A 25,344-nucleotide genomic window follows, 5' to 3' on the forward strand; every position below is an offset into this window, starting at 1 on the left:
ATAACTTCAGACAGCGACAGCGACAGCGATCATTCAAGCTCAGATTCAGTGGGTTATCTGGATTCAGTTACAGAAGTAGAGAGTGAACCAGCTAGCCTTTCACTTCAAGGCATTTTGCCTTATAAGTACGAGCCTCCTGCCCAGCAATCGAACAACGAGGCAGAAACTTGTGAAAGAGAAGCGGATTCCGCAGCCGGCGAGACTCGAGTCGGCAATACTGAATGGTAAATTCTGTTTTATTTAGTTTGACCTGCACTAAATGTCGATCTTAATTTGTCATCTGTTCCTCACACGTCCGGCAGATATTGTTTTGTTTTTTAATGTTATGTACAATATTCAGGTGTACATGTCAATGCTGTGAAAGCATGCCCACTGCAGATGAATGTGTATGCTGCAGAGAGATCTGGCAGGTGATGGAACAAATAGACAGTTTGCAACCTACTGACCAGATAGCAGAGTCCTGCATCGGGTCGGGTATCCGCGGGTACCCGACGGGTGACCCGCAAAAAAGGTGATTTGCGGGTGGTATTTTTTCAAACGCTTTTTTCCGGGTTCACTTCTGGGTAAAACAAAGATGATGCGGGTCCGGTTGCGGGTGTTGCATAATAAATATATTTAAACAATAATAATTTAGTTTAATGTTTAAATCCTCAGACCTCTCCTCCGCGGTACCGAGCATAATCATAACCTCTGCAGTGCATCTATCTGCTGCTGAGCGCACCACATTCTGAATGGCTGAGGTGAAACTCTCTATAGCGGAGAATACAGCATTTTCAATAACTCTTCCTCAAGAGCAAAATCCAACGTCTGGGAGGCTTTTGGTGTCATCCTAGATGGAGAAAATAAACAACATCCCAGGCTTTTTGAGCCAAATATGCAACTGCGTGTGTTAATAATTGCACGTTGTCACTGCTTATATATATGCGGGTTCGGGTCGGGTTGCGGATCATGTGCCGGCGGGTCGGGTCGGGTTGCGGGACTAATTGGCAATATGTGCGGGTAGCGGGGCGGGTTCGGTACTGCACGTCACGGGTGCGGGGCGGGAGCGGGTCTTGAAAATCAGACCCGTGCAGGACTCTGCCAGATAGAAGACACCGACGAGAAACCAAGGTGCATTATTAGCCACCCAGGCTTTAGAGAAGGCTGTCTCAGTGTTTGGACACTGAAAATAGCGTATCTTCAATACAAACAACAACACAGAGCAGTTGATGGCCCACTACACCAGTAAGTAAATATTGATTGACCCAACTGCCTATTGCAGCTTTGCTTTCATATAATACTTTTAGTCGCTACAGATATGGTACACTTTTAAAGATACCATTAAACTATTTCAAGCAGTCAAAAACAGCTTGGCTTTTATTTTTTCTGTGTATGCAAGTTCAATGTATGCTTGAGAAAAGAAACAACTACACATGTGAGGAAATATATAAGAGGTCTATGATTCTGTCAAGCAGTCATGTATAACCTCATATTTATTTTGTACAACTAAAATACAAATATCATGTTATAAGCCAATTTGTAACCATTGCTACATAATAGTAGGCTACTACATAACATTTTATTTTTCTCCAAATATATTTATAATCTGTATACTTTTTTTTCATTAGGAAGTATCGATATACAGCTTATCGACAGTTTGTACGTTGGTGCTGGGGTGTAGGCCTACTCGGCCCAAAAATCAGAGTCCCGCTGCATGTGCTGTAACCGAGATACGGAAGACTTACCCTGAGCCGGGAGGCCGCTATCAGGGATTTCAATGGCCAAATCTGTAATTTGACATAAGTCATGCAGCTGAACTGGTTAAAATGCTTTCGCATGATGTAAATAATTTACAAAGTACATAATTTACAATATTATTTTTCCAAAGAAACATGTAAATATAACAACATTTTCCAAATCACAAATTTGTAAGATTGTATTAATTTACTGTTTGATAAATAAAAAAGGGTTCTTTTGTTAATTTTTCACTTGTAACATTTTATCTTTATTGCAGTGTACATTAGTCTATTTTGGTATATGTGCGAGCCCACAAATAATTAAAAGTGGTAAAAATAATAAAGATATTCAGACGTAATTCATTTTTGGCCTTACTTATTTCACTTCAACTTTTATATATTTCAGTCACTAGGCAAGTTCACTGTACTCTGGTGACATTTAGCTCAAGCTGGCATAACACCTGTAGTAACTTAATTCTGACCCGAGTTTTGTGCACAATCTTCCAGCACCCATGATCAATGTTTATAGCAATCAGGAAACATTCACAGCTCACAACTACAAATCGCTTCCCCATCATGAATTGTTAGATAAAAAAAGTTTAGCGAGGTCCGGTTACACATATGTTGAGCGAAAATAGCGGAAGGATACAAAACAAACAATCCAGACGAGGCTGGTGTTTGCCACGTGTGACGTCACACAGCTGGGTTAATGGCTGGCAAGCTTTTCGCTACCGGAGCGGAATAACACGGGAAAGTGGCACACATTTCATGTTATTTGGGGGGTATTTATGGAAAGAATCATTGATGTTGATATGTCAAATGAAACAGTGGAAAGTGATGAAGCGATTTATTAACACAGAATAACTTTTATTTTGGACATTACATGGACTTTAAATGGTCGGGACAGATGGATTTTGAATTTTTCTAGTTTAATATAACATCAATATTTTTATGCTTGTATTGAAAAGTAAAAGTTCAGAAACCCATATGATCTCAAGATTGTTTTGATAATAGTCAAACAGTTGACCGGCTGTATGTCCTCCAGCAGCTGCTTTAGGTGGACCTACTTGACTTGCTGAAGCCTGAGATGCACTCCTCCAGAAACTCCAGCGTTAGATGGGGCTCATTGGCAGCCAGAGTCTTGCTGATGGAGACAATGAAGAGGGTGTTGTTGGCCGGGATGCAGAGGCCTGAGGTCTCCAGCAGCTGGCCCTCTATCTTTAGGTTGAATGTGCAGGTCAAAGCACACAGTAGATTGTAAGCCGCAGACCTGGATGAACAACAAGTCAGAGGTGTTAAACCTTTTTAAGAGAATTCATTTTTTTCTATAAAGCTGGTGAGGTAACTCCTCACAAAACTCTAGAATTACTCTGCATTGCTTGCAATACTAACCTGAGACTGGGGTCTGAACTGCCAAGGTTCAGAAGGGCGATGTTAAGCAGAGTACCAGGAACATCTTTTGGTCGAATCTTTGTGTGCTGTGGGATGGAGTCAGGCTGTGACAGCTCCCATCGTGTCCTAATGTGGATGATGGACTGGACGATGGCATCACATTCCTGGTGCATGAATGTGAGCGGCGTGCCCTGGTTGGCCATGGTGAGGGTGAACTGGCTCTCGTCCACCAGGCAAATCTCCTCAATCTCTGAGGCGTAGTAGACGTCGTTGAGGAAGACAGGCTGGCCGAGAACACGGGTCCGCTCGGCTGAGGTCACTTGAACCGCTGTCGAGCCAACCTGATCAGCAAGAAAACATATGTAGTTAAAGAAAACCCAATGCTCAAATTTCAACTGATTGTACAAACCGATTTTTTCAGTCTTATTGCTAGAAATATCCTCACCTTTATTGAGACCTTTGTGTCTTTATGGGCCAACTTGAGGGCATTATGGAACACTTTAAGGTCTTCCTCCAGGGTCAGCGTGGCCGCAGGCAGCTTCTGTTGGTCTGGTTCAATGTGCTCGGCCAGTTTAGCTGGAGAGTCGATGAACTGGAGCCGCTTGCTGCCCTTCAGGCCTGTCAGTAGCCGCTCATGGTACTTTGTGTACTCCCTCACCCAGGTGTTGCAGTTGTACACATAGACAGCTGCTACATTCTCATAGGCAAAGCCGGGAAAGACCACGAACCACTTGGACAGGAAGTCGGTCTTGAAACGATTGCTGGGTCCTACATGGGTCAAATCTACAACTATCTCGTAGGGTTTAGCGTAGTAGGGTTTGAGAGTGAGGAGGACATGGTAGATGAGCAGGTCCCCATTGATCTGGCCTGTTTTGAACCTAAAGAAAGGAGAATAAAAAAAACTCAGTCAAAACAGTTCAAGGTCAGGCATTTTGTAATAAATTATTATTAGTAAATATTTTTGGGGGAATGGTTATGTACACAAAAGCTTGCTTAAAATTGCTCTCACACAATCATTATACACCAATGAAACTTAATTTCAATTGTGTCTCTTCAGCATCTGTGAAAAGAACGAGGCACCAAAATAACCTGACCAGAAAAGACCCAGAGAGAGGGTCAGGAAGTGAGTTCAGAGCTTATCAAGAGTCTGTCAGCTACTGCCGTCTCAAACCATCTCTCAACAAGACCTTCACATAAGACTACTCCAAGTAAGTATTGACGATACAATATCATATTTTTTAAATGATTTAAAACAATTATTTCTTGTCTGAATTCTTTGCAATGACATTATGTAAGAAGTAACAATGATTCAGTCCCTTTGCATTCACCTTAAAACAGTAAGGCGCATATTGTGAATGTTGGGAAACATATCTTCTTTTAATTTCCCAGCACAATGGAAGGCACCAAAACCTCTCTCTGGCTGTTTCTACTGCTCAGCCAGCTGCTGCTCTGCCCTACCGATGCAAACCAAGACCTTTCAACCACGCAGCCAAATCTGCACGCAACAGAAAGCCAAGAAAGCAGCTTGACCACTGCTGTGGAGCCCAGCCTCGCTACCAATGGCCACACAAACCCACCTGAAATCGACATGAATGGCACCCGTGCCGACTGCCTGATCGACACAGAGATGGGTCTGATTGCTATAGGTTCAGCAGGGGGGCTGATTGTCTGCCTGCTAGTGGCTGTTGTGGTATTGGCATGCCAGGTCTACATCTTTCAGCGCCGACATTATGCCCCAAGACACTCCGGTGGTGCGGGCTACTGGGATGTTGTCCAGTCGGAGGATGGAGGACTTGTTGGGCCTTGTGATTCCAGTATCATGCTCGAGGAGATAAAAGAAGAGGGCAAGATGGAGGAAGAGAGGCAGGGAAGCGAAGAGGCTGGGGCAGAACAAGTGGCTTTACTTCCTCAAGAGAATACCAGTCAGATGCAGAGCACCAGCTCCAGGTACTCCAGTCTGGAGGTTCCAAGGGATTTAGAGAACATGCCCCTTGTTGTGTGAGGAGGTAACCCCATGTTGGTAATCCCCAGGCCCACACTTCATTTAGACAAGCAGCAAGCAGTCAGTTCAGCTCCGTTTATTTCTCCAGTTTATTTTCCTCACTTAACTTTACTTAAACCTCAGTAAAATGCAAGGCTTATAGAATACCAGGTTTATAGTACCCTTACTGGAAACGTTTTACTTTTAAATTACCATCAGGAAGATTACAATTCTGACAATACATTCAATATCAGTGTTGGGTAATTAGAAGTTTTGCTCTAAAGTTTTGAAGACATTTGGTCAGTACGAAGTGATAGTAATGTGTATACATATGACGCTTCCATGGGAATCTTTTCAAAATGTCTATACCATTTTTAAAATGGTATATAAAAAGACTTTATAAGTCAAGTCAATTACATTTTAAGTATCTAGACCAATATGATTAAATTGCTTTAAGGGGTTTTACAATTCTGTATACAAAGAAGACATCTCGTTCAGCTAAGTGTCGGACACAAGAAACGTTTTTAATTAATTATTAAGGATTATGAGTTTTGTATAACTTTTAAACATTTAACCTGATATGCTTCTTATTTTCTACGCTTAGTAACTTCAACATTTACTGTATAAAAGTTTGATTTGTCTCTGTTTTGGGTTTATGACATAAATGAGTGGACACAATAAATTTATGAAACAGACATGAAGGTAAACGAACAACAAATAGATCAACCCAATTTAAAAGTATCAAAGAGATCCTATTCCTAGATTTGACGAGGTCAAATGATGATCAGAAAGTTGGGAACAATATATGTTAAAAGTCCTGGTTGTTTTCACAAATCTTTGTTGAACATTCCTCTGTGTGTTAAGCTGTTCATGCTCTTGTACCTGTACTGCAGACTTTCTAATAGTAGTGTTCTTATGTAACATGTGATCATAAGAAACAGAGCTTGTTCTATTTCAGGTTTTCAATAAATTGGTTTTTGCACACCACAATGTCTTCGGTTTCAAATCAATATTTGTGATTTAAGTCAATACGTCAATATTCATTTTATGTGTATTTAAAAATAAGCTATGAGGCGTAATTGTAATAAATGATGAGTAGGATAGTATATACTGAAGTAGTGAAGCAGAACAAATGTTATATATTATATAATGCACAGGTATTTTAATTATTGAAAAAAGATAGCAATTCATTCATAGTTTTGTGTAAATAACTAGATAAATGCAGTGTTAGATAGATTCATGTTTGACTCTATAATAGGCCTACACACAGATATACAATATAGAATAATATTTTCTCTGATATGTATGAACATACAATTAAATTATACACTGAAAATAGTGTTAAAAATGACGTGTGTGTGCTGGTTATAAGAGAGGAATCAGCACCTCAGACTTAAAGGTGACCTATCATGCTATATTTGAACAATATATTGTAGGGCCATACCTATATAAAGTATATAAATATAGTTTTTTTTTTCAAAATACCAAACAGATCCTGCATTTTAGCCATGCCTCATTTCGCTCTATTTGCTCTTTCCAGCGCTATTTTTGCAGGGGGCTGATTCTGTGAGCTGCAGCTGACCAGGCCCCCCTGCAGGAGAGGGGAGCGTGCTCTGAGATCAGCTGCTGGGCTGCAGCGGGGAGAAGAGGGGGAGAAAAAGAGTTCTCCGTCCTCCGTGTTTTATTCTTATAGAAGTAAGAAGAGAAGTAACGGGGCAGAAACCCTCCTTTTTACGCAGCGGTCCAGACATAGACATCAAACGGCGACACATATTCAGTTGCCAGTTACTTTGGCATTAGGGCAGGGATATCTAGATACTTTCCAAGGTTTGACATATTGAATTGTGCTACTTTTAAAGCAAGCAACGATGTTTTCAAATCTGTAATAAAAAAGCTCCTCAAAAACACTATCGCAGCAGTTCCTGCCACATTATCCCTTACATATGATTATATAGAGTCATTATTCATTTGTTTTAAAGGAGGAGGCGCAAACGCTTGCCTCGGGGAGGGAGAAAAAGAGCCACAGCGGAGAATAAACAGAAGGGCAACCATGCGGGAAGTCTTCTTCGCTGCTTACATATTCATGTAGAAAAGACGTACAAAAGTGCATTTTGCATGATAGGTCCCCTTTAAACAAAAATGTGAATTTGAATAGGCCAATGCAATTGCTGCAACTCTGTTACTAATAACTTATCTTATACATTTAAGTGATACGCTTTTATCAGCATTTCATATACTTGTTACAATAATTTGGAAGTGCACAACTAATGGACAATTAACATCTGGGCACATCTGGGCGCTTTAAGTGCACCATCGGCCGGGAACATTACAGCGAGCATTAACCTAGCTTTATTGGTTTCTTTGTCTACAACATTATTGGACATGCACGGGTTAATGCTGCCAACTTAATGGCTTTGATAACACCATAAAAACATAAAGACTTTATAGATCAAGTCACTTTTTAAAAGTGGGTCATGCATCTGAAATCCCTACTCTGGTACATTGATCCTGAATGTGGAAATGCATCCATTGTTCTGGTCACCATGATTGATGACTCATGAGAATAAATGGGTCTGTATGAATTTGGTGAATATAACGGTTGAAAGTACATAAATAGCATGTGCAATCAGGCCATAAGGTATAGCACATGTGTAAATGTAATTTTTGGGGAGAACATTTAAGGTACCACGTAGCAGATTAATATGAAATATTATTCTGGTAATTTCAAACAAAAAACAGGCTTTGGTGTCGAACATGAACAAAAGTCATGTACAGCACATCAGACTAAGAATAAAGGAAACAGTTTCAAATGTCACACTTCCTGTAAGTGAGGCAAGAATCAGTCAGCGTTTGAGTAGAGGAGGGTGTCATGCCCTTAGTTCCTTTTTTCATTCAAGGCCATCCTGCCTACTGGCAACACCATATTATCCTATAACCATTTCAATTGATAACATCCTGGAGCAACACGGCTAACGGGTTACAGAGCTCATCTGTGTAAATTCATTGGTAAGTACATTTTAATCATCTGAATTATAATGTAATGTCTTAAATGTTGCCTCAGGTCCAACATATATCTGGAGCACCTGGGTTGTTGCCGGAGCTAAAAAATAGGGGAAAAGTGTCTACAGAGAAGTGAATTGAAACAGAGCCAAGATTAAAAGATCTATTCAGACACCTTGTATATATTTACACCATGACAACTTAGTGATACTTATCACAAATAAAGTGCGTTGGAGCGATGGTTGAAAATGAAGAGGATGAAAGAAAACGAAGGAACATAAGAATGTTTTTTATTGTCAAAGCCGACACTTATTATCTTGATTAAACAGAAAATGTCATTTAAGATACTTTAATGTTGTAAAATGACCAGTGGAAAAAACGACCGTGAGTCAGAGGAATCTTTAAATACGTATAGTATGTAACCTTGAAAACATTTAGAGTTGCATTTTGAGGAAACGCTGCAACACTTTTACAGTTATATATTTCAAAACTGCTTCAGATTCTACTCTTGTCACCTCTGACAAAATGACTTCCTCTGTTCTAGCTCAAGACACAGCAACCAGCCTGAAGAAAACAATGACGGTCAATTCTGTATGCCTAATATTCACAGTGCTGCTGCCACTGACGGCAAGCAGCACAGTGACATCTGGTCAGAGGTACAACTTCACTAATGTGATGACAGGAACACCGGTTACGCAAAATACATTCGCTCAGGACAAGATGACATCACAGGAAGTTTCCAGCTTAAATCCAACCTCCATAACTGATATAAATACAGAGGAAAAAGCTACAACTCCACTGCAGACATCTCCAACGATGCCTTCTAAGACTTTCTTTCCAGGTATTCCAACATCATCAATTCCAACCAATTCCACATGGTCTCAGTCAAACAGCTCAACAGTAGGCATGAAATCCACAACAGAAATTCCCCCTAGTTTCACAACATCAGAAACAACGGATGCAACCAGTCACGCTGGCATTCCAACTACAACCATAGGGACACCGTCAATTTCAAGCAGTTCCAGCCAAAGGCAATTCACCACTGAAAAAACGCCCCTTCCATTTACACGTCCAACATGGTCTACAAACCCCAACTCTACTACAACCACATTTACTGAGCCTGTTGAAAACCCATCTATCAACCCATCTACAGACCAATCTACAGACCAATCTACTAACACATCTACAAGTACAGTCAGAAGTGGTGATGCTACACAGTCCACAGGATACACAACTTCAATGTCCACCACAAAGAAACCAGTCATCTACATCAACAAGGTAGATGAAGAGGTTCCAGAAAAAAAGTCAAAAAATCAGGCACCCCATGGTAAAGCAGTGGCTGGGCTGATAGGCGGGGCACTGGTATTGATGATGGTAGGATTCCTGGTCATTTTGATAAAGAAACGTAAGCTTCAGAAGCAGCAGATTACAACTAGAGATTGGGCCGGTCCTTCACCATTTCTTGAGGACGGAGCTGACAATGGCCAGGTAACGCTGAGGTCATCTAACCGGATTTCGCTTTCCAGCTTCCTTCCTGAGAGACTGTCCAAGAGGTTGTCCTTACTCCAAGAAACTGAGGAGGAGTTAAAAGACATGACACAAGATACTACATTTGGAAATAAAGGAACTACATTTGGTCGAGAGGGGGAAGGGAATGATGTACAAGAAAGCAATGGGGTTGCTGTTCCAGAAATAGAAAGCACAAGAGACCCTCCAAAGACTGTTGAAAACCTGACCTCTTTGCCAACAAAAGACACGGCCATCACAAACAAACATTCAGAGGTTGCAATAGAAAATGAAGAAAATGTAGCAGATCCTCCCACTCTATCTGAAACTGTGAAAACTGATTGATGACTTTGGGCAACAAATCGTGAAGTGAGCAACACATCCCCAAACACTCGGTGTCGTTATTCTTGGTTTCTAGGCAGCAGTAACTGTGAATGAGAAAACAGGAAACTACTGTAACTGATCGCTTGAGGAAATCATGACGAGAAGTCATATTTATTTAGATCTCCACTGCAAAAAGTGGAGAAAAAAAGCGCTATGATAAAACACATTATTTTGTTATTGACAAATGCTCAACCCTGTGTAATGCACAGGGCAGTGTTAGAGTCATAAGTCAGACTGTTGTACACTTTACTGCTAGCCAACCAGCCTCTTATTTTTTGTTATCAGAAAAATAATGTGCCTCTCCCCATCGCCCCTTCAAGGATTCTGACACCAGACCCCTGCTGTATTGTCTTTATCACCCTGTAAATATGTCACCTAAAGAGTATCAATCTAAAATGCATTTATTCCAACACTTCTCTAGAGAACATTTTCTATAAAAAGGCGCATGTAGGCCCCTTTTCTTCTTTTCTCGCAGGCTGGTAAAGCAGAAGGTGAAGGTTCCAGTATGTGGTGGGGAGAACAAACAACATTTACAGTTAATTATAATTTAATGTGCAAATATCGACCCATTAGAAAAGGGTCACAGTATAGGGTGAGATCATGGGTTCATGGTATGGCTGCACAATTTGGAAATAATAACTAATTGCATTTAGTTAGACTGATATTGCAATATGATTTATGTTATTGGAGAGCTTGTTCATGTTTGCATCATTATCCTGATAATCATTGCGACATATATTTAAAATAATTGCTATGATGTATATTTATATTTCACATATTTTGCCTGTAACAGTGTGCCTACTGAGATTTGAATATTGCACTAGCACTTATTACGATGGAATTGTGCAGCCCTCGTTGGTTTCTTATGCTAATACTGTGCTTATCATGTGTATCTCTACGGTGTGAGTCATGAGAAGAGTATGTGCTAGGGATGTAACGATATACCGAATATCGCGGTAAATACACTTCCCAATACCGTCGTGAGACTGACAAAATCTACCGCGATTTAAAAAAAAAAAAATGTAAACACTTTTTTTTTTTTAAACCTTTATTTAACCAGGTGGTCCCATTGAGATCGTCGATCTCTTTTTCAAGAGAGACCTGTCCAACATGGCAGCAAGTAGGTTACAACATGAAAATAAAACAACAGATAACACAAAAGGACATCGTATTTACAGGGCTACATTTACACACCTAGAGACATTGACAAGTACCAACCATATATTTATATCTCGCCCTGTCAATAAGCCTGGCGTTAGACTTTTTCGCTGTCCGTCATTTTGACAGACAGGATCGTAAAATATCCGTTATAATCCCTTATTACCCGTCGGGTCTGAACAGTTCACGATAGAGCATGCTCGTGAACTGTCAACGGGGGGGGGCGGTGTTATGCCGTGTGTGCATGCACCTCGCGGGACGCGCACAGCGTGAAGCAAAACCTCCCAGACATGTATTGATCTGTACGGCAAAGTACGGTTTGGGAACTATATCATTTCCTTTTGGAGGGCATGCATAACACGGCATAACACCAGAGCCTCGCTGCGGGGAACCGTTGGCGCTGTTCCGAGTTTGTTCTAATCTGTCAAAATGACAGACTGCTTTCAGATTTTTCCGTCATTGTTAAATAAAATATTCGGTTAACGCGACCACTGGTGTCCAAGCAACATCATTACCAAGCGAGAGAGTTGTTTCCAGAGCAGGGGATATTGTAAATGCCCAAACACCCCAGCTTATAAATACCTGGAAATGTGGACATTCTCATATTCCTAAAAACCTGTCTGATGATGCTGATTGAGTGACTAGTGAGTTTGAGTTGAGTTACTTGAAAAACTAAAGTGAAACTTGATTTATTTTATTGCAGGGTCTGATTATTAAATGTCCTTGTTTATTTGTGAGATGCAGTGGCATAAAGAAAATGCTTACTTTGTTTGGTAGTACCAGTAGGTACAAAAAGACTGGTTTTCTTGTTCCAGTCTGTTACTGTCACTTTGTTTTTGACACTTTAAAATACTGCTATCCTACAAAAAGGCTGTAAAAATCAGATTTATTATGTAATAAAGAAACATTTTCCGAGTAAAAAATGTTTTATTGAAAAAAAAAAAATTATAATTTTTTCCCCCTTCCCTTTATTATTCAATATCGCGATAAATACCGTACCGTGGACTTGTTATCGCGATATTATCGTACCGTGAGTTTTTGGTATCGTTACATCCCTAGTATGTGCATGTATTTATTCAAGTTGTTAGGTCATCCTGTTCGTTTGCATGTTGGTAATGATCCTGATCATAAACCTTTTAATAAAGACTATGTAAATGTATATTTTGTATATAAAATAATAAAGAAGTGTTATTGTATTTGGAGATCATTTCTGAATGTGAGGCAAGAAAGGAGCCGAGTTCATTTGGGTCTCGTCTCCCAGTGGTTTTTGTTGTCACATTTAAACGCACTTCCAGGTTGCAAGTCCTTCTAAAGCTGTACTTTAACCGGTCGCCTCAAAATAATTTTACTATCGAAACAAAAAAAATCAAAAGTGGTTGGAAAAACACAAACTGAACAACATGACTGCGACTCGATTAGCTAAGCTCATTTGATAGTCATTCTTCATGGTACATTTTACTGATGAAAGTACCAACAGCAATTACCATATTCATTGATTAAGAATACAATTACAACCAAGTCCTAGGATCAGAGAGTACAGGGCAGGAAACCTTAAACCTGGAGTGTCGTCCTGCTCTTTTCGATTGCTCTTCAATTATTTTGTAATCTTTTATGTATAACAATATATTTTTTAACAATATGTCTGAACTTAAGTGAGTATTTATCAATGTCGAAAATCTGCTATAGCATGTACTCCCTTTCCTAAAATGCAATTTTAACACTTTCAATGGCCTAGAAGATAATTGTAATGATCAAATGCTTTGGCATAGTTTCACTTTATTAAGTTGATATAGCAAACAGTTGCCTATTAACAAATGCACCAAACACAGAGCAACATTTGGATTTATTTGACACACACACACACACACACACACACACACACACACACACACACACACACACACACACACACACACACACACACACACACACACACACACACACACACACACACACACACACACACACACACACACACACACACACACACACACACACACACACACACACACACACACACACACACACACACACACACACACACACACACACACACACCTTGCCTCATCAGCAGTGGGCTGACTCGCTGCTGCAATTCTCTCTCTTTCCCCCCCCCCCTCTTCTATCCCAAACCTCCAGCTGCATCAGGGTCCTGCAGAGCGGGGAGCAGAACAGGGGCCGGCACACGCAGAAAGCATGCTAAGGGTCACGCTACCACATCAAGTGCCAGAGAAAAAAGATTTAGACCTTCCAACAGCGACCAATAAAGCACAAAGAGAAAAAAAAACGGCAGCGGTACGAGGCGACAGGAGGAGAGGAGAGATGACGGATTAACACTAAGAAGGATGAGGTGAGTGATTTGAAACAGGACGATGAGCACGCGACACACATGCACCTGAGCGGAGAGCCGAAACATTCTGATTGTTGTTAATGCAGTAAACCAACATGTAATATAGTGCTGGCATCACTGGCTAATAAATGCAGCGCTCTGACAGAGGACGTTTCAGGAACAAATGTTAAGGGTATTCCACGATGCTGTCTTTGAAATCCCAGACACACATGGACCTTTAGTTTGCCGATCACAACATCTGCAGTTGTGGACACAGAGTGATGTTATCGCCCTTAATGAAATGAGTTCCACTGCAGCACTCAGAGCTCCTGTCCCACTGGCAGAGCTTCAAACCGGCTTCCATAACAAAATACCAAAATGGTACTAAGAATTTAGATTAAGCAATTTATAATATTGGAGTGACCATAATACATACCCATTACATAATTATTTTTCATAATTATCTTATCACATTTCATTCTGCCCCTTCTCTTCCTCTGTAGAGCCCTGACCATGGCTGTGTGCTCTGCCTCCCTACTCTTCCTGCTGCTGTGTGTGCTGGGGGGGGGCCCGGTGCACTCTATCTGCCCCGCGGTGTGCTCCTGCAGCCGGGGACACCGCGTGGTGGACTGCTCCTCTCAAGGCCTCACCAAACTACCGCCTGGCCTGCAGCACAACATCCGCTTCCTCAACCTCTCTTTCAATAGGTAAGCAGCTCTGAGGGGTGATCTGGTTACAGTCCTTCTGCGACAGTTACTGTGCATCGGAAGGTACACGAACAAAACTAAAGCCTAATCTTTTCTAAAAGAGGATTGGGTTAAAGGTAAAAAAATAAGGGATATTTGGCCAGCATGTATATGGTACACAGCTTGTCAGGTGAAGTGATCATTTTAGGCCACCAATTTAATTCTTACATACTTTACAGTAGTTTGTCAGATTCTATTGTACTTACTTCAATGGTTCATTTTTATTTCTTGAAAATATTTTTCTCTTTTTTAAGTTGTATTTCAAAATAGATTTAGTTAACATTAGTTAATAGTTTGCTTTTTTAATTAGTTCTTTATTTGCTTGTTTAGTACCCCAAGTATGCATCATTATACACCAAAGCAAATTCCTTATTCCTTCTTCTAGTACTACTTTTGTCTCTCATTTGATCAACAGTGCTTGCGAGCTAGCTATATCGGCTCAGGATAAAACCACGGTGCTCTGAAGGTGTCAGCAGGAAACAAACATGAAGCTATCACAGCTAATGATCTGTCTACGCCTCTGACATGACTCACAACCTCATTAACTTTCTCACACTTACAATGTAAGGTGTTAGAATGCTAAATCAAAATCTGCAGTGGGGAAGCAATTTGAGTGCTTCTATTGAGCCGTTTCTGTTACTGTTAGCCTTGTTAAAATTAGCAAACTTGAGGTTGACATTGCTGGTTAACTGACACTACAGAGTCATAACATATTAGTTCATAGACTACAGTTTAGCATTTCATATGTTCACAACACTTTTATATTTTGATCAGCAAAGGTTAGAGCTAAGTTGCCTTTATGATTAGTATGGTAATATAATGTTCTTTCTTACTTTTCTCTCTAAAAATAACAAAAATAAATTATGAAAAAAGTCAACTTGACTGTGTGTGTATACATGTATTCATTTTTAAATCGCACTCTGGCTTAAGCTTGCAGGGTCTGGAGTGCCAGCTCACCCACTATGCCCACCTCCGCACGCTGGACCTGTCCTACAACCGGCTTGACGCCTTACCCCCCGCCCTGCCTCGCTCTCTGTGGGACATCCGAGCGGCGGGGAACCACCTGCGCTCGCTGGACAAGAACAGCACAGCCTATCACTGGAACCTGAAGGTCTTGGACCTGTCGGGCAACGAGCTGGAGAGGGTGGTCTTCATCAACAACACACTGCCCAGTCTCCAATCCCTCAACCTCAGCCACAACAGGTTCTGGACTGTGCCCACCAACATGCCACACAACCTGCAGATTGTGGATTTGTCACATAACTATCTGGTGCAGATCCTGCCTGGCTCTCTGGACCGTCTGCCGAGGCTGGCCAAGTTCTATCTGCACGCTAACGGCTTTTCCTCATTGTTAGAAGGGATATTTGATACGCTGACGGGGCTGCAGTTGATGACTCTTGGGGATAACCCTTGGGCTTGCGAAGAAGAGGAAAACATGACGAAGCTCCTAATATGGGCGGAGCAGAGCCCTGCAACCATCTTAGGCTGCCCCTGTTTTACGAGACCCATCTGCGGGCAGAGCCATCAGGCCACAGCGGGGCACTCTGCTCTGTTCACAGAGCCCCCACTCTGGGTCGAAAGCAGAGGTGAAGAGCATGATGGTCCATCACCCGCCAGGACTGAGGAGGTCACGTCTAGCTACCAGGGCAAATCGGCTCTCTTTGAGACAGGAATGTATCAGGACAGAAGAGGCTCAAATGGATCTGGAGACCATGGGGTGTTTGTCTTGACATCCACCACAAGTTTGGATGGCTTCTCCGCGCACACAAGCACAACAACAACAACGACGACAACGACGACGAGAAAGCCCAAAGTTTCTAACTCGAGGAATAAATGTCTCGGACTCGTCATGGAGACTCGAGAAACTGTCACCCTGACAGTTTTAATCATGACAACAGCATTCTTCTGAACCAAAACACTTATTTTAGGATTATTCTGGACAGTGAATGTATGACCAAGTTACTCAATTTAGAACGTACATTTTTCGTAAAAACAAACAAACAACTGTTGAGACTATTACTGCCTTTTTTTAGCTCAACATGTACGACATGACAAGATCTCAGTATAATGCTTGCACTCAGACTGCTGTGCTCTATGCTTTCTTTATAATAGTGATGCTCGTGCTCAATTAGCCCTGTTAGCCATTCAAAACGTGATTGTATTACATAACACACAATTACACCCTATTCAAACTCTGTCTCAGAGTATTAAAGTCTACACAGCAAAATAAGGAAAAAAAAGTGGTAACAATAAAGGGTTAGTTGCAAGCATTCAAATACAAATTCATGGAATGGTTATAGGTGTTACTGCCTGCAATGGACATTTAATAAAGAAATAAAATCAGAAATTCAATGAATTACAACAGTGCAATGCAATGAATCCTCTATGATGTAATACTACTTCAAAGCCGTCTATCAACATACAGTATCTGCAAAGACAAGAACTGTTTTGTATTGCTGTTAAAAACTGTTTCTGACACTGCCAAATTGTGTTTAATAGGATAATCTCCACTTTTATAATTGTAGAAGTGTGAATGAAATTCCAGGAGTAAATGGCTTACATCTGAGGCTAAAACAACCAAGCAGGTCACCACCGCTAAACTAAAAGTGACTTATGTTAGGTATAATGACGTGTAGTAGTCACGCAAAATGTATGTACTCAAACGTAACAATACTTTAAAAAGAGTTGTTAGGCTGACAGGTAAGTCGGACTATGGAAAGGCAAGGGAAGGTTATTTGTGGCCATTGAGATGAATCCAGGTGTGTATCAAGCTTCCCACCTGCCACTAACTGCCACCAGCGTGGTGAAAGTCCGCCTTAAATCAGGGCCTTGAATGATCACACAGTGCCTTTCTTTCATTCAAGTCACAAGACAAAGGGTAAACGCATAAACAATCCGTCATATGAGAGGTTAAACTGTCCATTTGCTTCACATTTCAAAAGATCCACAAGCACGTGCTTCCATTTTTAAATAAAATAAAAATCATTTTTGTAGAATTCCAGTAGGACTGTTATCGTCAAAGATTCAGTTAAACTTCATTGCAACCCAAAACCACCTAAATAAAATAATAATACAAAATTAAAAAACATAGGTTGAAGCTTGATCGGACATTTAGAAACAAACTAAAGTCAGACTTAATTCTCTTGTTTTTCTAACCCTAAAGGTTTTTCATGATCCAAACTGGAATAAATATAGGATTAGAGGTCTAACTAGGACAATAGAAATAATAAAATAAAAACTGTAGTTCCACTTTGTTTTCCAGTTCAACATGACTCAGCCCACATGCTATTGACATCAACAGATGCATCTCCAAGACAATGAAGGGAGCTGACAATGCAAGATTGAGAAGTAATAGAGCCGATCCAGGGATATTTCAAAGGATCTGTTACTGAGTAGAAACCTCAGAGAACCAGGCGATACCTGACACTCAGTGCAGAAGATGGATGAAGCCTACCTGCGGGCCACGTAGTAGAAGACTGGGTTGCCGGTCTTGGAGGTTCCAGCCTGGTAGAAGATGTTGAGGGTCTTTAAGGCTTTGAACTCCTCCTTCTCATGAACCTGGTGCCTGCCGGACAGAGACGATAGGATCAGTCAACCTTCATTTACTAACAAGAGCTTTGGATAAAGTGATGTTTTATCACAAATCAGGATCTATTAAAGCGATAGTATAACATATTGATATAATATCAAATAAACCCATGAAGCCAATTTTAAAGGTCATCATAAAATGAAATATGACATTGAAAAGCTGGATTTAGAGTAAAAAAGAACTGCCTCTGCTGCAACGGAGAATAATGTGAATATGGAAAAGTAACAAGGGAGAAATTTTTATGAATCAAAGCCACAATAATGTAATCAAGCGATGAGGCAATAGGTGAGAATAGGATTAAGACACACTTTCCACAAAGGGTTTATTAAGTGCACACAACTACACTCCTATCACAATAAGTTAGCCTATTTGAGCCCTACATGTAAATTAAATGAATCCGACTCGAGGATGAAATGAGGCCGAGTGGGTATTCAGCTAGAGGGACTCGCTTGTTTTGAGGGACAGATGAAGGCTGCTTCTGTTACCTGGTCATGAACTCCTCGAACTTGGAGCTGGTGAGGTTGAGGCTGGACCAGTGGGTGTCGGCCACAGGTTTGTGTTCAGGAGGGCCCAGGTAGGCCAGCAGGGTGGCCATCTTGTCAAAGGGTCGTCGGCCTACAGCCTTGTGGTCCCTGAAAATGACATCAGAATGAATCATTTAACGGTAATTATGTGATGAAGTAGTGGTAAAGAATGATTCTGTCTCCATTTGGATGCTTCTTAGTACAGTGCTGTGTTGTGCATTGTGAACAATTATACTTTGTGTGAACTTCTACCGCTGCTATGCCTTCAAGTGGTACAGTGTACATTGCTTGAATAGTGTAAAAAATATGTCGATGTGTGACTTTTTTTTGTATACCAAATGTAATTTACTGTAGCAGCCGCACTTGTGGCTGATTCTGTACTTTCTGTTTTGTAACCAAGATTGCGCTCTTTTAGGGTGACAAATGTCCAGCGCAAGCCCCCAGGAAGTGAGGCGGGCAATGAAGCAACTTTTCTTAGTGTTAACGGCGGCCGCGGTAATCTCAGAATTCTGACTTTAAAGTCAGAAAAACCGGTAACTGTAGAGAACCAGCTTCAGTGAGAGTATTACACATTGCAGTAGGCAACAATGGAGGACGTGAGTGAATTTCTGCGCGCCAGAGGGGTCCCAGAGGAAACCATATTGCAAATGGAAGAACAAAAGGTGAGTTATAAATATATAAGTGTGTTTTGGGCATTCGTAAAAACAACGAAAAGGTGTTGTGAATGTGAATGTGAAATGCAGACATTGATGAGGTAGCAGCAAGTGCATTAGCTTATATGCTATGCTATGGCTTCCTTCCCCCCCCATCTAATTCAGTAAATGACAGCTACCGCTCACTTCGAGTCGTGGCTGAACCAGTCTCTGCGGTCCTGCCTGACTCATCATACTACCGGTACTTCCCTGATGGCTCCCACAGGATTGCTGACATCCTCGTGGATTCATCTTCTTATTATAGACATTATTTCCAAACATTTGGTCTACCTACGCTGTAAAATGTATTATCTCCTCAATTTACACACGGCATCTATTGCACGTCTGTCCGTCCTGGGAGAGGGATACCTCCTCTGTTGCTCTCCCTGAGGTTTTTCCCATGTTCCCCTTCAAACTGTGGGGTTTCTCTGGAAGTTTTTCCTTGTACGATGTGAGGGTCAAAAGGACAGAGGGTTGTCATACTGATATTCTGTACAAAGTCCACTGAGACAAATGTAACATTTGTAATATTGGGCTATATAAATAAACATTGATTTATTGATGAATATGAATCCTGCTGTACTGTCTGAAGGGGATTAAAACAGCAGGACAATGTTGGTAATTCTATCTAGTATGTGTTGCTGCGTATTATGTCAGTCTCTAACATTAACGTTACTGAGTGTAACTACTCTGGTCTTAAAAGAATGCTACGCATCGAACTGATGTCCAAAATCATATTTATTTGCCTCTTGAAACAAGTTAAAAACACTTTTAAGGGTTATACTTATGTGAAGGTTATAAACTTTAGGGTAAACAGGGAAACAATTTGTTCTTCTCTCCGCCATCCCCGCCGTGTGTTGCATGCATGTAGCAGCCGCGTGTGTGTAGACTGCCCCGCCCCCTCGCACACAGACGGGAGAGAGAGATCTCGCCTGGATTGGAAAGATCAAAAATACATCATAGACGCATTTTTTTGTCTTTTGCATATTAGAAAGGAGTTGGCGACACTAAGACTGCGATATAATGTTTATGTAGCATTATTACATGGCTTAGTTGAATACTCGATTCTGATTGGTCAATTCAGAACACGTGACACGTTGTTAATACCGAACAGACAGACCGCTGTCAAGGACTTATTGACCGTTGTTAAGGACGCTCACATCTGCACAAACAAGTCTGTTCGATTTAACTGTATACAGTTTCTAACTGACAAGACAAGAGCGACAAGAAAACAGCGGAGAAGCAACGGGCAGAAATCCTCCTTTTTCCGCAACGGTCCAGACATAGACATCAGACGGCGACACATATTCAGTTGCCAGTTACTTTGGCATTAGGGCAGGGATATCTAGATACTTTCCAAGGTTTGACATAATGAATTGTGCTACTTTTAAAGCAAGCAATGATGTTTTCAAATCTGTAATCAAAAAGCTCCTCAAAAACGCTATCGAAGCAGTTCCTGCCGTTGCTAGGTTAGTTCAAATGGTAACAACGGACTATTTTTCTTAGCGGATGCATGTCAATTTAAATCAATACATACAACTATTTTTAAATCAATAAAATCATTTTATAAATCCATAAAAGCATTTCAATTAATATTGGGAGTCATAACGTTACTTTGTTGAGAATGTGGCCATGTAATAAGCGGGATAATGTGCAGCGACTTGGTCATTATGGGGAAAAGAACACCTTCATGCCGATCTAGATCCCTCCGCTTCGCGTCGGGCTTGTGATCAGCCTGTCGGTGTTATTTTCCCCATAATGACCGCGTCGCAGCACATTATCCCTTACATAATACATGACATATTTTTTAAATGTCTCCAGTACCGATAAAAAGACGTTGGAGCTTAACGGCGCGTAAAACACACGTGATGACGTCACCAACTAATCGACGACTGAATTAGTTGGCAACTAATTTGCTCATCGATTTTAATCGATTAAGTCGATTAGTTGTTGCACCCCTACTCTAAAGACTTTCCAAGGTGTAAAAATTCTGCTGCTGGAGTACTGACTGGAAGCATTGCTGATATCATGTCTACCATCCTCTTAAAATACTCTGTCCAACAATATCAGTCTCAGGAAGAAAGGTTTTTTAACGCTTATTAAAAGAAAAACATGCATTCTTGTACTCGGGAGGGGACATTGACAGAGGATTACTGGAAGAGTACACAGTAAGTACTTCATAGTACTTGTGGGGCTAGTTTCAGTAGTACTGAGTCCAACAGGATCAATCTCACAAAGAACTAATGGCAACAAAAAATTATTCCCTCGTCAAACAAAAGTGGCTTGATTTTGTTCTCAGCAGAGGACTTTGACGGAGGATTTCTCAAAAAGTACACAGTAAAAGTAGCCTACTTCATTTAATTTCCGGTAGCAGTCAAACTAGTACCGAGTCCAACAGTGTCAGTTTTATTAAGAACCTGTGGTAAAAAATATTTGTATCACTCATTGAATATAGCAGGGGAAAAAAATGAAGTGCAGCTGAGGTGACCAGGCTGAGGTGACCAGGTGCCAGAAAGCCACAAGTGTGACAGAGCTCTGTCCCACTTGTGGCACAAACATACTCCAGAGTTTTTTTACCACAAGTTCTTAATAAAACGGATACTGTTGGACTCGGTACTAGTTTGACTGCTACCAGAAATGAAATTAAGTACTTTTACTGTGTACTTTTTGAGTAATTCGCTGTCAAAGTCCCCTCCATAGCAGCCTACATAATGCATGTTTATCTGAGAAAAAAGTCAGAATTCTGACTTTTTTCTCAGAACAAAACAGAAACATTTTTTTTTTTTTAATCCTCCCCAAAAAGGATTAATTTGGCCTTAATCCTCTTCCGTAGGAAAGAGATGTCTGTAAATCAGCAGAATTATTTTGAAACCTAAATCAACTACTACGAACACTTGAATAGATCTTTAAATCATTAAAAGTTGTACAATCCTGTAAAAGCTTAATCCAGAGTTCTTTGCCATTCATTTGACTGAGCAGAAACTGCAGTGATGGTTGTAGGCGGGGCTGAAAGAAAACTCAAGTGCGCACTCTATGGTCCCACTTATGGGTACTTTTGCCCTCAACATTAAGGCCATTTTGGCTTCATGTGCCACTGAGCAACTTTCAAAGGAATGCTGTATCAACGTTGTATCCAGTTCTCTTTATACATCCATGCTCCAGCGTTCCAGAGCACTCTATACTCAACCCTATGATCGTTATGAGCCTTACTTCGCATTGGGATGCACTCAAATAAGCAAATGTATATACAGAAGTATGTAAATTGAGACATACCCTTTTTTTTTTAAATCATAGAACTCAGCAGTTGTGTTTCATACAGTCCTTTATCCTGACCTGTTACTGGAGAGATACTGGCCAATCCTCTCTTGGTTGTTCCACAGCAGGCGGTGGAGGGCCAGCACATTGCCGTCGCTGATGAAGGACAGGCTATGGTTCACAGAGTCGCTGGGCGGAGAGTCAGAGGCTATGTCCAAGAAAAACCTGGGATGGAGAGAAGATAGTACACACTCAATCTACAGGCTGGAGATACTTCACTGCTTTAGTTAAAGGGAATCTGAAGTGTATGTGTTTGTACACAAGTGGCGCTCTAGAGTAATGTTGTCAATGGAAAGGTCTGCTGTATTACTAACCCCCTAACCCTAACCCTGATGCAAGGTTAATCACAAAAGATGATGATTTGATACAAGAAAAACTCAATATTCTGCGGCTGACATGTCACATCAATAATCAACTGACAACCTCTACTTTTAACCCTTTGAGAGCAGGTATAGTTTGAACCAAAGCATCATTTGGATATCGTTTTTCAAACAAATAGCCTTATAAGTAGGGATGGGTATCGTTAAGGTTTTAACGGTACTACTACTTTTATCGATACCGCTTATCGATCTGGTCTTTTAACTGTACTTTTATCAGTTATTTTGGAAAAAAAAAAACGAGGTAAACTAACTAAACAAATTGTGAACAAAAGGAACATTGCTTTTTATTTAAATGAAATACATAACATTTCACAGTGTTTTAACAAATCGTATTAAATAATCTGATGACAGAATTGTAAACAGAATAGCTCAAACTTTAACAAAATAAATAACTCAGTTACCTCTAATCATTAACCCATGTTTGTATAATGTAGCTCTGTGTGTTGCTGCTAGCATACATAACACCTGACGTGGAAACGTTACTCGTGGATGGGGCTACAGAGCTACTAGAAAGACAGTCGGACCCGGTGCACTCCTCCGTCTGAATGTGGTACACTTTTGCTAAATGTTTAGACAAATTGCTCGTGCGCCCTTACATGCTAAATTCTTATTGCTCTTTTGGTAACGAGCATTGTCCACATCGAGACGGGTAAAGTTTAACCACACCTCGGAGCCCTTTCTCTCGTCCATCTCCTGTGTGTGTGTGTGTGTGTGTGTGTGTGTGTGTGTGTGTGTGTGTGTGTGTGTGTGTGTGTGTGTGTGTGTGTGTGTGTGTGTGTGTGTGTGTGTGTGTGTGTGTGTGTGGCTGCATGTAGCAGCTGTGTGTGTGTAAACTGCCCCGCCCCCTCGCAAGCAGGCGGGGGAGAGAGATGTCTCGTCTGGATTGGAAAGATAGAAAATACTAAAAATAATCATAGACGCATTTTGCGTATTAGAAACGGAGTTGGCGACACTAAAACTGCAATATAATGTTTGTGTAGCAATAATACATACGACATATTTTTTACATGTCTCCAGTACCGATAAAAAGACCGATAACGTCGGAGCTTAACGGTACCACAGTCTTTAATAATTCAGCCCCGGGGCCCGTTTAATACCGGGGCTCGGTACCCATCCCTACTTATAAGTGGATAAAAACACAGTGCAGGGAGGGGGGGCCGGGGGGGTTCTGTGCAGAGAGACTGAATGAGGGGAGTTAACTATACTCTTACCTTCTGGCTGAGTCAAAGTTGCTCTTAACAAAGTCGTTAAAAGGCCTCATGTGTTCTTCTTTCGTAAACAAGACATGGTTTGCAATGCTCTGCAGAATCTGTAGGAAGACAGGAATATAAAACATTTAGATTCAATAACTTTTAATCGTAGTAAGTCATAATTGTGGAATAACTGTACCTAACATGGCTATAACCAGGGGTGCACATAACTGGTACACAGGTACGTATGCACGGCACAAATCTGAATTGTGTAACGTCACAGTAGAAGTCCTGCATTCAGTCTCTCCGCCTTTGGGTATCTCAAAACATCAAAAACAAACACATATTGAGTCTACACGTGTTTCTTGTCAACACTCAATGGAGTAAGCTACAAGACATGTAAAAAAAAACAAAGACATTAAGCAGCTACGTTGCCGTTTCGCTTCCTGCAAAAGATCTTCAGACTTTCTATGACTGATTGAACTGGAGCTGGGCGAGCCGCGCAGGACATAACCAACGGACCTGTGAAGCTTTACAGGAGGCAGAGGCTTAGATCACTGGACGACAGAGTTGTTCACCGTGTGCATAGACAGGGTTAACGTCGGTATGAACAACAGAATTGTGCCAAAACTCTGCCAACTGGCTGCAGTGGGTGACTCCCCTGCACATTCTGTGCCCCGCGCACACACTGGAGAACTGCGCAAAATCAGCTGATCACAACGTTCACAAGCTGCTGCAGTTTTATTTACAACAAACTTACTCCGGGTGTTAATGGAAGAGCTTGAAATCAGACCGAGGTGGAAGAAGTACTCAGATCTACTCTATTACAGTAAAAGTCCTGCATTCAAAATGTTACGTTAGTAAAATTAGAAAAGTATTATCAAAATATAGTTAAAGTACCAAAAGTAAAAGTAGAATAATATTTGATATGTTTTATAATGATTGATCATTAAAGTGTTCTCAAAGCTGGTAAAGGTGCAGCTAGTTTGAATGACTTTGAATACTGCAGGGTAGCTTGTGAATTTACTCCAGGTGGAACTAAAGTCTGATTTAACACTTGGTTATATTTCACATCATTAATCCAGATCTGTAAAGTAACTAAAGGTATTAAATACATGTAGTGGAGGAAATGTACACCATTTACCTCATGTAGTGGAGTAGAAGTACAAAGTAGCATCAAAGTCAAGTAAAGTATAAATATCTGAAAATTGTGCTTAAGTACAGTACTTGAATAAGTGCACTTAGTAACTTCCCACATTTGAAATCAGATATGACTTCAAGTCATGTGATCATTTCTTAGTATTTGATCCTTCAACTTGGCCTCAGGAAATGCAAGGAGTTTACAGTTTTAGAAACAAGTTTTGGAGAAAGCAAATCGGAGGCTTAAAAAGAGACAGGGAGGTGCATCTTCATCATCATCTTCATCATCTAGCATGCAAGAAG

General features: G+C 40.8%; 2 protein-coding genes across 2 annotated transcripts in view; one reads left to right on the forward strand and one right to left on the reverse strand.

The window, feature by feature from the left end:
- The window catches only part of nf1a (neurofibromin 1a), a 117,396-nt gene that overhangs the window by 21,794 nt on the left and 70,258 nt on the right, over nucleotides 1–25,344 (reverse strand). Inside the window, exons 22-28 of the mRNA XM_079673791.1 lie at nucleotides 23,923–24,020; nucleotides 22,350–22,496; nucleotides 18,286–18,432; nucleotides 17,666–17,776; nucleotides 3,553–3,985; nucleotides 3,108–3,448; nucleotides 2,783–2,985 (exon numbers count right to left, since the gene is read on the reverse strand). Coding sequence (XP_079529917.1) covers nucleotides 2,783–2,985; nucleotides 3,108–3,448; nucleotides 3,553–3,985; nucleotides 17,666–17,776; nucleotides 18,286–18,432; nucleotides 22,350–22,496; nucleotides 23,923–24,020 — 1,480 coding nt within the window. The remainder of the gene's footprint in view (nucleotides 1–2,782; nucleotides 2,986–3,107; nucleotides 3,449–3,552; nucleotides 3,986–17,665; nucleotides 17,777–18,285; nucleotides 18,433–22,349; nucleotides 22,497–23,922; nucleotides 24,021–25,344) is intronic.
- On the forward strand, nucleotides 13,278–17,648 carry LOC307037421 (oligodendrocyte-myelin glycoprotein-like). Its single transcript, XM_079678277.1, has 3 exons — nucleotides 13,278–13,486; nucleotides 13,969–14,172; nucleotides 15,142–17,648. The coding sequence occupies exons 1-3, from the start codon at nucleotides 13,482–13,484 to the stop codon at nucleotides 16,118–16,120; spliced, it is 1,188 nt and encodes a 395-aa protein (XP_079534403.1). The 5' UTR covers nucleotides 13,278–13,481; the 3' UTR covers nucleotides 16,121–17,648.

The sequence above is a fragment of the Notothenia rossii genome (assembly GCF_949606895.1).
Source record: "Notothenia rossii genome assembly, chromosome: 4".
Lineage (NCBI taxonomy): Eukaryota > Metazoa > Chordata > Actinopteri > Perciformes > Nototheniidae > Notothenia > Notothenia rossii.